Source organism: Hemitrygon akajei, chromosome 28, assembly GCF_048418815.1.
Source record: "Hemitrygon akajei chromosome 28, sHemAka1.3, whole genome shotgun sequence".
Lineage (NCBI taxonomy): Eukaryota > Metazoa > Chordata > Chondrichthyes > Myliobatiformes > Dasyatidae > Hemitrygon > Hemitrygon akajei.
This window is the reverse complement of record NC_133151.1, coordinates 12,227,537-12,240,269: the sequence shown is the minus strand read 5'-3', so window position 1 is coordinate 12,240,269 and position 12,733 is coordinate 12,227,537. Positions and strand designations below refer to the sequence as shown.

Sequence of the window (12,733 nt, the reverse complement as noted above, 5' to 3'; positions counted from 1 at the left end):
AGATTGAGAGGGGATCTGATTGAAACATATAAGATTATTAAGGGATTGGACAAGATAGAGGCAGGAAATATGTTCCAGATGCTGGGAGAGTCCAGTACCAGAGGGCATGGTTTGAGAATAAGGGGTAGGTCATTTAGGACAGAGTTAAGGAAAAACTTCTTCTCCCAGAGAGTTGTGGGGGTCTGGAATGCACTGCCTCGGAAGGCAGTGGAGGCCAATTCTCTGGATGCTTTCAAGAAGGAGCTAGATAGGTATCTTATGGATAGGGGAATCAAGGGATATGGGGACAAGGCAGGAACCGGGTATTGATAGTAGATGATCAGCCATGATCTCAGAATGGCGGTGCAGGCTCAAAGGGCCGAATGGTCTACTTCTGCACCTATTGTCTATTGTATACATTCTTGGATAGGAACCTAATTTAGTGTATTTTCCTTGATGATAGGGCTGATATTTATTGCCCCTTGCAAAGGTGGGAACAAGCAGTTCCATTGCAGTCCTAGGGAGCGGGCTCCCTCGTTGCTGTTGGGGAGGGAGTTCCAGGGTTTGGACCCAGCGAGGGTGAAGGAACGGGGATATTTTTCTGAGTCAGGACGGTTCTTGGTGTGGAGGGCAGCCTGCACGTGCACCTGCTGCCTTGTCTTTCCAGAGGTTGAGGGTTTGGGAGGAGGTACAGGAGCCTTGGGTCCTCCACCGCTAGGTTCAGGAGCAGTTGTTACCCTGCAACCATCAGTCTCCTGAACCATCAGCGCAAGACTTTCAGCAGATGCGGAGAATCCAGAGCAGCTCAGTGGCTCAGGCAGCAACTTCGGAGGGGTATAAAAGACGGAGGCTGAGATCCTTCAGCAGGACTGATGGGCGAGACCAGGTGGTTGGGGGGGGGGGAGGTGAGGGAGGGGAGTCGATGTGAGAAGCTGGGAGGTGATGGGAGGAAGTGGTAAAGGGCTGAAGAAGAGGGAATCTGATAGGAGAGGACGGTGGACTATGGAGGTGAGGAAGTAGAGGGAGATGCTGGGCAGGTCATGAGGGAGAGGCAGGGGAAGAGAAGGGGTGTGACGGCCACCAGATTGAGGGAAAGCAAAGCAGAATCAAGTCCTCTTTACTTCCACCAACCACTCCCCTCTGTTGACCTTGTTTCCTCCTCCTCTTGTTAAACTTCATTCTCTCCCCCAGGGGTTCTGGACGAGGAGGATGATGTCCTGGTTAACGTAAACATGGTGGACAAGGAGAGGGCTGAGAAGAACGCGGAGATGAAGAAGAAGCCAAGCTACAAGCCCTACGAGGACGAAAGCATTGACGACATGGTGGTGGTAAGGGCCGCGAGCGCTTCCAGGCGCTTGCCTGCCTCTCGACTGCTTGCAATAGAGTGGAGGGGTGGGTGAGGGGGGATGGGGAGGGTGCCAGCCAGGGTCTGTACTATCCGGTGACCCCTGGGTTAGAGAGAGGGGGCATCAGCCAGGGGTCCTGCTCCCCGTCACTGCCCGGTGACCCCTGGGTTAGAGAGAGGGGGGAATCAGCCACGGTTCCTGCTCCCCGTCACTGACCGGTCACCCCTGGGTCAGAGAGAGGGGGAATCAGCCAGGGTTCCTGCTCCCCGTCACTGACCGGTCACCCCTGGGTTAGAGAGAGGGGGAATCAGCCAGGGGTCCTGCTCCCCGTCACTGCCCGGTGACCCCTGGGTTAGAGAGAGGGGGCATCAGCCAGGGGTCCTGCTCCCCATCACTGCCCGGTGACCCCTGGGTTAGAGAGAGGGGGAATCAGCCAGGGGTCCTGCTCCCCGTCACTGCCCGGTGACCCCTGGGTTAGAGAGAGGGGGAATCAGCCAGGGGTCCTGCTCCCCGTCACTGCCCGGTGACCCCTGGGTTAGAGAGAGGGGGAATCAGCCAGGTTTCCTGCTCCCCGTCACTGGCCCGTGACCCCTGGGTTAGAGAGAGGGGAGAATCAGCCTGGGTTCCTGCTCCCCGTCACTGACCGGTCACCCCTGGGTTAGAGAGAGGGGGAATCAGCCAGGGTTCCTCCTCCCTCTCACTGACCTGTGACTGCTGAGGTAGAGAGGGGGGAATTCTCTCTAATGTACTAGGTATCCTGGTGAGTCTCCTCTGCACCCTCTCTAAAGCTTCCTCATCCTTCCTATAATGAGGTGACCACAGCTGAACATTATAGACCAAGCGTGGTCTAACGGAGTTTTAAAAAATGACTTGCCTACTCAGCATCCCAATCCATAAAGGCAAGTATGCCATACACGTCCTTTACTACCCTGTTCTCTTGCTCCTTAAACTCCAAAATCCCCCTGTACACCAATGCTGCTCAAGGGGCTTGCATTTCTGCTGCTGCTGGTATGGAGTTTATAGGTTCTCCCCGTGACCGTGTGGGTTTCCTCTGGGTGCTCTGGTTTCCTCCCACAGTCTAAAGACGTACTGGTTGGTAGGTTAGTTGGTCGCTGTAATTGGGATGGTGTGATTAGGCTAACGTTAAATTGGGGGAATCACTGAGTGGCACAACTTGAAGGACTGGAAAGGGCCGCTGTATCTCAATAATATTTACTATACAAATTCTTGAATTGACCTCCCAAAGTGCAACACCTTGGACTTCTCCAGATTAAAGTCCATCTGCCCCCTCTCTGCCCACATTCTCTGCTGGCCTGTAGAGAACCCACGAGCAGTACACACAAGATGTGGGAGGAACTAGGTGGGTCGGGCAGCATCTACGGAGGCGAGTAAACAGTCGCCGTTTCAGGGCGAGACCCTTCATCAGGACCGGAGAGGATGGGGGCAGAAGCGGCTGATAATACAGAATCTGAGGCCACAAACCAGGCACGCCCAGGATCCTCTTCAGTTTGCGTATAAGGAGAAGGTGGGAGTGGAGGATGCTATCACGTATTTGCTGCACAAATCACTCTCTCACCTAGATGGGGTCAGTTGTGCTGTGAGGATTACATTCCTTGACTTCTCTAGTGCCTTTAACACCATCCAGCCCAAGATCTTAAGGCACAAACTAACGGAGATGGGAGTAGACTCTCACATGGTGGATTGGATAGTGGACTACTGAGATAGACCTCAGTATGTGCGGTTGGGAGACTGTAGGTCTGACACGGTGGTCAGCAGCACAGGAGCGCCGCAGGGAACCGTACTCTCTCCGGTCCTGTTCACCCTGTACACATAAGACTTCCAATATAACTCGGAGTCCTGCCATGTGCAGAAGTTCGCTGATGACACGGCCATAGTGGGGTGTGTCAGGAATGGACAGGAGGAGGAGTATAGGAAACTGATACAGGACTTTGTGATATGGTGCAACTCAAACTACCTGCGTCTCAATATCACCAAGACCAAGGAGATGGTGGTGGACTTTAGGAGATCTAGGCCTCATATGGAGCCAGTGATCATTAATGGAGAATGTGTGGAGCAGGTTAAGACCTACAAGTATCTGGGAGTACAGTTAGACGAGAAGCTAGACTGGACTGCCAACACAGATGCCTTGTGCAGGAAGGCACAGAGTCGACTGTACTTCCTTAGAAGGTTGGCGTCATTCAATGTCTGTAGTGAGATGCTGAAGATGTTCTATAGGTCAGTTGTGGAGAGCGCCCTCTTCTTTGTGGTGGCGTGTTGGGGAGGAAGCATTAAGAAGAGGGACGCCTCACGTCTTAATAAGCTGGTAAGGAAGGCGGGCTCTGTCGTGGGCAAAGTACTGGAGAGTTTAACATCGGTAGCTGAGCGAAGGGCGCTGAGTAGGCTACGGTCAATTATGGAAAACTGAACATCCTCTACATAGCACCATCCAGAGACAGAGAAGCAGTTTCAGCGACAGGTTACTATCGATGAAATGCTCCTCAGACAGGATGAAGAGGTCAATACTCCCCAATGCCATTAGGCTTTACAATTCTACCGCCAGGACTTAAGAACTTTTTAAAAGCTATTATTAATGCTTTTTGAGATAGTGATTGAGTTAAGTATTGTATGTAATTAGTTTTGCTACAACAAGTGTATGGGACATTGGAAAAAAGTTGAATTTCCCCATGGGGATGAATAAAGTATCTATCTATCTATCTATCTAAGCCAGAATAAGAAAGTGGAGGGAGGGGAAGGCAGACAAGCGAGGAGGAGGATTGGTGAGACCGTTGAGGGGAAAGGTGGGTGGGGGTAACATCAGCTGGGAGGGGATAGACGGAAGCTATCAGTAGCTTTATGAAATGGATTTAACATGGTTGCTAAACACCAGAGGAGACGTAGTTCCTTTTGATGTGAACTGCAAGAGAGGAGATTGGACGGCAGTTTACAAAAATAGCAGAAGGGTTCAAAGCTTTTAGACCATAAGACCATAAAATATAGGACCTGAATTAGGCTACTCAGTCCATTGAGTCTGCACTGCTATTCCATCATGGCTGATCTATTTTCCCTCTCAACCCAATTCTCCTGCCTTCTCCCTGTAACCTTTGATGACTAATCAACCACCACTTTAAATACTCCCAATAACTTGGCCTCCGCAGCCATCTGTGGCAATGAATTCCATAGATTCATCATCTTCTAGTTAAAGAAATTCCTTTAGCTCTGTTCTAGAGGGGTATCTTTCTATTCTGAGGCTGTGCCCTTTGGTCCTAGACTCCCCCACTACAGGAAACATCCTCTCCACATCCACTCTATCTGTGTCCTCTGGTCCTAGACTCCCCCACTATAGGAAACATCCTCTCCACATCCACTCTATCTGTGTCCTCTGGTCCTAGACTCCCCCACTATAGGAAACATCCTCTCCACATCCACTCTATCTGTGTCCTCTGGTCCTAGACTCCTGCACTATAGGAAACATCCTCTCCACACCCACTCTATCTGTATCCTCTGGTCCTAGACTCCCCCACTATAGGAAACATCCTCTCCACATCCACTCTATCTGTGTCCTCTGGTCCTAGACTCCCCCACTATAGGAAACATCCTCTCCACATCCACTCTATCTGTGCCCTCTGGTCCTAGACTCCCCCACTATAGGAAACATCTTCTCCACATCCACTCTATCTGTGTCCTCTGGTCCTAGACTCCCCCACCAAAGGAAACATCCTCGCCACGTTCATTCTATCATCGTCTTTCAGTATGTGATAGGTTTCTATGGATCTTCGTCCTCCTCCTTCCCCTCCCTCCCAGCCCCACCCCAACCATTCTTCTAAACTCCAGTGAATGCAGGCCCAAAGCCATCAAATGCTTCTCACGCGTTAACCCTTTCGACCTAGAGAACCTCGTCTGCAGCCTCTCCACTGTCAGCACATCCTTTCTTTGGCCAGAACTCCTAAGTGTGTACGTGTACTTTCACACACACATAGAAAAAGAACGGGGAGATAATTTTATAGGAGGCCTCTATCAAAGTGCCTGAGCGAGACATGATGGGCTGATTAGTTTCACAGGCAACTTCAGAATCGGGTTTAATATTTAATATCAGACATTTATTGAGAAATCTGTTAACTTTATGGCAGCAGTTATATATAATATATAATATATATTATATATAATGCATGATATATAAAACTGATTTATAGTAGATTAATATATTAAATAGCTAATTAAATAAGTAGTGCAAAAATAGAAATTAAAAAGTAGTGAGGTAGTGTTCATGGGTCCAATGTCCATTCAGGAATCGGATGGCAGAGGGGAAGAAGCTGTTCCTGAATTGTTGAGAGTGTGTTTCTTCAGGCTCCTGATGGTAGCAATGAGAAGGGGGCATGTCCTGGGTGGTGGGGGTCTGTAATGATGGCATCTTTTTGAGGCATCATCACTCCTTGAAGAGGTCCTGAATGCTACAGAGGCTGGTGTCCATGATGGAGCTGACTGAGTTTACAACTCTCTGCAGCCTACTTCGATCCTGTGCAGTAGTTTCCCTCCTCCCATGCCAGACAGTGATACGACGCTCTGCACGTTACATGTTTCGAAGATTGCGAGGTGTTTCACGTGATAAACCAAACATCCTCAAACTCTTAATGAATTATATCCACTGTCGTGCCTTCGTTATAGCGGCATCGATATGTTGGGCCCAGGGTAGATCCTCAGCGATGTTAACACTCAGGAACTTGACGTTGCTCGTTCTCTCCAACTTCTGATCCACTCCGCCTTGTGTACCCCCACCCAACGCCAACGGGCTCACTCTTCCACTGTTTCAGTTCAAGGGCAAGTCGATCCTCTCCCAGTACGACGAGGAGATCGAGGGGGAGAAGAAGAAGTCGTTCAAGCTGGAGACGGGTGGCTCAGCGGACGGGTCCTGGGAGCAGGAGCTGCAGCACATCCGGCAGACGCTACGGGAGCAGGCCCAAACCCTGGAGATGCCGCAGATGAAGCTGGCGTCGGAGTTCTACACGGAGGAAGAGATGGTAGGTGCCGCTCAGGGGTGGGGACCCTGGGAGTCTGTACACTCCTGCCGGCCACACCATAAACACATTTTGTTCCTTCCCCTTTAAGGTCACGTTTAAAAAGACGAAGAGGAGAGTGAAGAAGATTCGCAAGAAGACGACCGGCATGAAAGCTGACGACCTTCTGGCCCACGGTCATGACAGTGCTGCCACTGACTATGGTTCAAGGTGACTGATTTAATTTGCTTCTGGGGCGACACAGTACGTAGAGCTGTGGCCGCGGAGTGTGCGGGTATATGTGTGACCATCCAGAGAGATGTATACATATATAAATATATCTAACATAAAAATAAAGAATTAGCAAAAGAATATATATTTATGTTAAATAGTTAAACAAGTAGTGCAAAGACAGAAATAAAAAAAAGTAGTGAGGTAGTGTTCATGGGCTCAGTGTCCATTCAGAAATCGGATGGCAGAGCGGAAGAAGCTGTTCCTGAATTGCTGAGTGTGTGCCTTCAGGCTCCTGTACCTCCTCCCTGATGGCAGAGGGGAAGAAGCTGTTCCTGAATCACTGAGTGTGTGCTTTCAGGCTCCTGTACCTCCTCCCTGATGGCAGAGGGGAAGAAGCTGTTCCTGAATCACTGAGTGTGTGCTTTCAGGCTCCTGTACCTCCTCCCTGATGGTAGCAATGAGAAGAGGGCATGTCCTGGGTGGTGGGGGTCCTTAGTGATGGACGCTGCCTTTCTGAGACATCGCTCCTTGAAGATGTCTTTGGTTCCGCTGTCTCTCAATGAAGGGGACCCGGTGTAGTGTTCTGGTGCAGGGTGTTGAAACTTCAACTAAACACCAAGTTAAACCGGAGCCAGTGAAGACAGAGTCGCAGTAAAATTAACAGTTTACTGTTCACTCTTCCACATTACTGTATGGTGAAAACTGTTGATAAAATAATACAAAATACGTACAGTATCTGTTTCATTCTTGAGACCACGCACGCTCTTCTTTTAGTGAGTGTCTTCAGCCGTCCAGCGGAGGGACGGGGTCCCGTCAAACCGCCCCTGGGCTCGAGCCGACCCCGCGTTTGAAATTGAAAAGCCGCCACGCGCGCTGCTCCAACCGCCGCTTCCTTTAACAGAATCCGCGTTAATATTTTTACTTCAAATACTGTCACATGAACTTACGGCATTGCTTCTATACTATTTCTTTGTGGGTAGACACAGTCATGCTGCACGCACGGCCCCCACCTTTCCACCTTCTCCGAACCGGAACTTACCCACAAAACGCAGCGAAACCGGGGGTGACGTCATCACATGCCGCGATACATCACAGAGAATGAACTTTAACTAGAAATAGTTGCAAACAAATTATTTGAAGTGGAAATGTAATAAAGTTAAATAAATGCCTTAAGGGCAACACACCCGGGTTCGATCCTGACCTCTGGGTGTGGGTGTGGTCTGCACAGGGCTTGTGACCACGCGGGTTTCCTCTGGTTCCGTTGCCTCGCAGTGCCAGTCGAGCGCGTTTCCTCCCACATCTCAGTGACACGGGGAGTCGGTGTTATAGCCGACCACGCCAAGTTGTACCTTTACGCGAGGGTGAGAGGTGGACTTTGTGGTGAGCTGTTGGGACTGCGAAGGACGTCAGAGTTAGAGCAGGGGCTCCCAGTTTTGGGGCCACAAACCACTCAGTTAATGGGAAGGGGCCCATGGCATTTAAAAAAAGGCTGAGGACCCTGGCTTAGAGTAACACACGCACTCAAAATACTGGAGAAACTCAGCAGGTCAGGCAGTATCTACGGAGCGGAACAAACAGTCAACGTTTCAGAATCAGGTTTATTATCACCAGCATGTGACGTGGAATTTGTTAACTTCGGAGGGTCTCAGCCCGAAATGTCGACTGTTTATTCCTCTCCGTTGATCCTAACCCTACCGTGGGCCAGTTGAGTTGCTCCAGCATTTTGTGTGTGTTTCTCTGGCTTTCCAGCGTCTGCGGAATCTCTCCCGTGGGATTGTTGTAGCTGGTTAGCAGAAACACGATGGGCCGAAGGGCCTGTTTCTGTACTGTGCGACTAGGATAACGTTCAGCCTGTCAACTTTTTCCCCTTTTCCCACTAATTGGATCAGCTTCCCTCCTCCATTTAATCTGATCTTCACGCCCTCCTGTGTCCAACCACTGTCTTTCTCAGCTGCCTCTTCTGGTCCCCCCCCCCCCCACCCACTGCCCCCAGCTCCAGCCCACGCCCCATCCCGTCAGCACCTCCCCCTCCCACTCACCTCTGGATCTGCGTGTGTTATCACGAAAGGGTGGACAAGCTTGGGCTGTTTTCTCTGGAGCACTGGAGGTGAGGGGAGATCTGACAGAGACATCGATAGAGTGGACAAGGGAGTATCTGTTTCCCAGGGTTGAAATGACTAATACCAGAGGGTAGCACTGGAGGTGAGGGGAGATCTGACAGAGGCATCGATAGAGTGGGTAGGGAGAATCTGTTTCCCAGGGTTGAAATGACTAATACCAGAGGGTAGCACTGGAGGTGAGGGGAGATCTGACAGAGACATCGATAGAGTGGACAGGGAGTATCTGTTTCCCAGGGTTGAAATGACTAATACCAGAGGGCGCGCACTGAAGGTGAGAGGGGGATGTGAGGGGTAAGTTTTTTTACTCGGAGAGTGGTGGATGCCTGGTATGGTGGTGGAGGCAAATACATTAGAGGCCTTTAAGAGACGTTTGGATCGGCACATGGATGTGAGGAAGATGGAGGGATATGGACATGGTGTAGGTAGGAGGGGTTAGTGTTTGGGTGTTTTTCATTTGCCTTTTAGCTCGTTGGACACAACATTGTGGGCAGAATGTTCTATTCCTGTGCTTTACTGTTCTACGCTACCTCGACAGATCTCGCGGCCGAGGCTGGAAGTTCAATTTGAAGGCGGACGAGGAGGAGACCGCAGCAGAGGCCGAGGCGCCGGAGCCCCAGTCCGCGTCAGACGACATACGCGTGGAGAACATGGAGATCAGTGACGGTGCGTGTCTCTATGGGACAGGGCGAGGGAGCTGGCTGGACAGCCTGACTGCAAGAAGGCCACCTGGCTGACCGGGGATGGTCCTGTCTGTGCTCCCGTCCCGCGTATGCTGCCTGACACGTTCAGCTCCAGCGGTTTACCGACGGCATTTAAATCGAATTCATAGGATGTGACCCTTCGGCCCACTGTGTCTGTGCTGACCCTTAGAGAAAACTGCACTTCTGGTCAATGTCTTTCCATTCTCTGCTTGTGGGTCTCTCTGAGAACTCCACCATCGTAAGTGCTACCACCACTTCCCCCTGCCGGCGTCTTCCAACCACCGACCACTCTTGTATAAAACTTGCCCCATAAATCTCCTTTTAAAATCTCACACTCCTTTAGTACTTGATGAGATTCTAACTGGCTACCCTATCTCTGCCTCTCAGGACGTTATAAACTCCCGTCAGGTCTCCTTTCAGCCTCTGACGCTCCAGAGAGAGAAGGTCCCAAGATACCTGCAGCCAAGGAGCGAGATTGATTGGGGCGGGGGGGGGGGTAATTGTGGGGACGGAAGCAGGTTTTAGGGTGAGGTGTGTGGCCCGGGTTGTTGACATGCTTTGTGACACCATATTGCGACAGGAAAATAGTAGGATTGGACCCCTTGGCCCCTCAGACATGTCCATTGCTGATCTACCGGGGGAAGGGGTCTCAACTCTTCTTCCCAGAAGCCGCCTTTTCCTGATCTATCCAGAGCCACCTTAAATTTTTGGTGCTGCCTTAAATTGTCGGTGCGGTTTTAAATCTCCATTACCTTTGTCCTCGTTCTGCAATATGCAGCTCTGGAGGAGTAATTGTCCCTCCCAGTATGGCTGAGGGGGGGAATGAAACGTGATTTGTGTAAATGGTCAGCGCAGCTCGTTTCCTTGCTGTGTGACCGATGCGCGTGGAGGTAGGGTGTTACGCGTTGGGGGGGGGGGGGGCGTGAGGTTGGGTGAGGGGTGGGATTCTGCCACCCCACCTCCGCTGAGGTCCAGCTTCTATGGTGACGGTCCGCACTTCGTCTCCCCCCTCCCCAGAGGAAGCCCGGGCTCCTGACTCGCCGGTGGCCCTCGAGGAGGATGAGGCGGAGGCCGAGCTGCAGAAACAGTTGGAGAAGCAGCGGCGACTGCGCCAGATACACCGGCAGGCAGCGGACAAGGTGAGGCCGGGGCTGGGGCTCACCCCCGTCCGGAAGCACGGACCCCCTCTCCCCTGACCGAGCTGCTGCCTCAGCCTCGTTCTCCCACCACCTTCACAGAGGCTCTGAGCTCCTCTTCCCACTTGTCTCAATTGCCCACCCTTTCTCCGGGCTCTCTCTCCGAGTCAGCAGGCTTTTAAATTGGGTGTTGGCGTGGAGGGCGGGCTTTAAATTGGGTGTTCGCGGGGAGGGCAGACTTTAAAATTGGGTGTTGGCGGGGAGGGCGGGCTTTAAATTGGGTGTTGACGGGGAGGGTGGACTTTTAAATTGGGTGTTGGCGGGGAGCGCGGACTTTTAAATTGGGTGTCGGGGAGAACTCTCTCTCTCTGTGACTGGGGTTTGCCCCCCCCCCCCCCGGTAGCCTTTCTCTAATTGGAGGACAGCCTCCTCCCACAGGCGGTGGACATCGTGAAGAAAGTGAGTGGGGAGCGGGAGGACGAAGACGAGGACGACTTGGAGAAGAAGGGCGTGATCGTCTTCAACGCCACGTCCGAGTTCTGCCGGACACTCGGGGAGATCCCCACCTACGGGCTGGCTGGCAACCGGGAGGAGCAGGAGGAGTTGCTGGTGAGTGTCGGGGAGGCTGCCTGCCCACCCCTTCCGCGGGAAGCCTAGTGGGTTCCTTCACCTCCCCATCTCCGTTGTGTCCAGCTTTGTCTGGTGATCACTGCCAGTCTGTTGGGCAAACTAGCCTCTGTTCTGTTCACTCTGTCTGGAAATTAATAATCAAGGATTATCCCACTCAAAAGCTTGCGGACATGTACCTCCAGGCTCAAACCCACTGTTACCAGACTCTTGAACGAACCTCTCATATTGACCAGTAGGTAATAGGTGCAGTAATAGGCCAATCAACCCATTGAGTCTGCTCCGCTGTCTGATTATGACTGAATTTCTGTCTGAGCCCCATTCCCCTTTCGCCCTGTAACCCTTAACCCCTTTACCAATCGAAAATCTGTCACTCCCTGCCATGATGATAGTCGTGTGAGGCAACAAATTCCGCAGATTCACCTCACTTCAGTTCCGAAGGGGCGTCCCTCTATTCTGAGGCTGTGTGCTCCAGATCCTTGACTCTCCTACTGAGGGAAACATCTCCGCGTCCACTCCACATTAACCGTTCCATTCGTGGGATTGTCCTCGTGAACCTCCCCTGCACCCTTTCCAGTGCCGTCTCACCTTTCCTTAGATGCTGAGCCCAGAGTCGCTACACCACCCCAAGTGTGGTCGGGCCAACTCCTTGTAAAGTCTCAAAGTTCAAAGTATATTTGAACTCGCTGATAGAGGTGTATCAGATGATGAGAGGCATTGATCATGTGGATAGTCAGAGGCTTTTTCCCTAGGGCTGAAGTGGCTAATACAGAGGGGGCATGGTTTTAAGGTGCTTGGAAGTAGGTATAAGGGGATGTCAGGGTGAAGTCTTTCACACAGACAGTGGTGTGTGTGGAATGCTCTGTGGGTGGAGGTGTATACGACAGGGTCTTTTAAGAGGCTCTTAGGTAGGTACGTGGAGCTTAGAAAAATAGAGGGCTATGCGCTAGGCAGTTTCTAGAGTAGGTTAGATGGTCAGCACAACATTGAGGGCCGAAGGGCCTGTAATGTGCTGTAGGTTTCTATATTCACTCATTATCAAAGTATGTATACATTATGCAACCTAGAGATTCATCTCCTTACAGGCAGACACAAAACAGGAAACCCAAAAGAATCCATTTAAAAAAAAGAACAAGAAAACACCAAATGCGTAGATAGAAAAAACCCCACCAATTGTGCAAAAGAGTAAAAGCAAGCAACAGCATTCAGAAGGAGAGAGTGTCCATAGACATGCAGCCTGGAGCACGCCCTCAGCTTCAGCCTCAGTACAATCTGCTAAAAAGATAACCCTTTGATCTCCACGTCTTGGCACTTTTACCTGCACTGAATTCTCTCTGTAAATGCCTATGTTTGGGCTGACCTGTCACACAGAAGCTCTTCACTGTACCTCAGAAAACCACTCGTCTAGGCCCCTTCCATCGTGAAACATCGCGATCCCTGGAGGAGGTGCAGGCCCTCGCTGGCTTCTGTGGGGAAACCCGGGATTTGGACGCGGCCGCGCGGAATGAGCAAACGGCAGATACATTTCCAAGTTAGATGAAAAGCAGCTGTCATTGAGACGACAAGGATAGAAACCCTTCGGAGGGAAGTGTTGTGTTT

General features: G+C 51.2%; 1 protein-coding gene across 1 annotated transcript in view; it reads left to right on the top strand.

The window, feature by feature from the left end:
• Nucleotides 1-12,733, top strand: part of sart1 (spliceosome associated factor 1, recruiter of U4/U6.U5 tri-snRNP) — a 49,423-nt gene that overhangs the window by 13,424 nt on the left and 23,266 nt on the right. The window contains exons 8-13 of the mRNA XM_073031333.1: nt 1,171-1,307; nt 6,134-6,340; nt 6,429-6,547; nt 9,206-9,333; nt 10,389-10,510; nt 10,946-11,116. Coding sequence (XP_072887434.1) covers nt 1,171-1,307; nt 6,134-6,340; nt 6,429-6,547; nt 9,206-9,333; nt 10,389-10,510; nt 10,946-11,116 — 884 coding nt within the window. The remainder of the gene's footprint in view (nt 1-1,170; nt 1,308-6,133; nt 6,341-6,428; nt 6,548-9,205; nt 9,334-10,388; nt 10,511-10,945; nt 11,117-12,733) is intronic.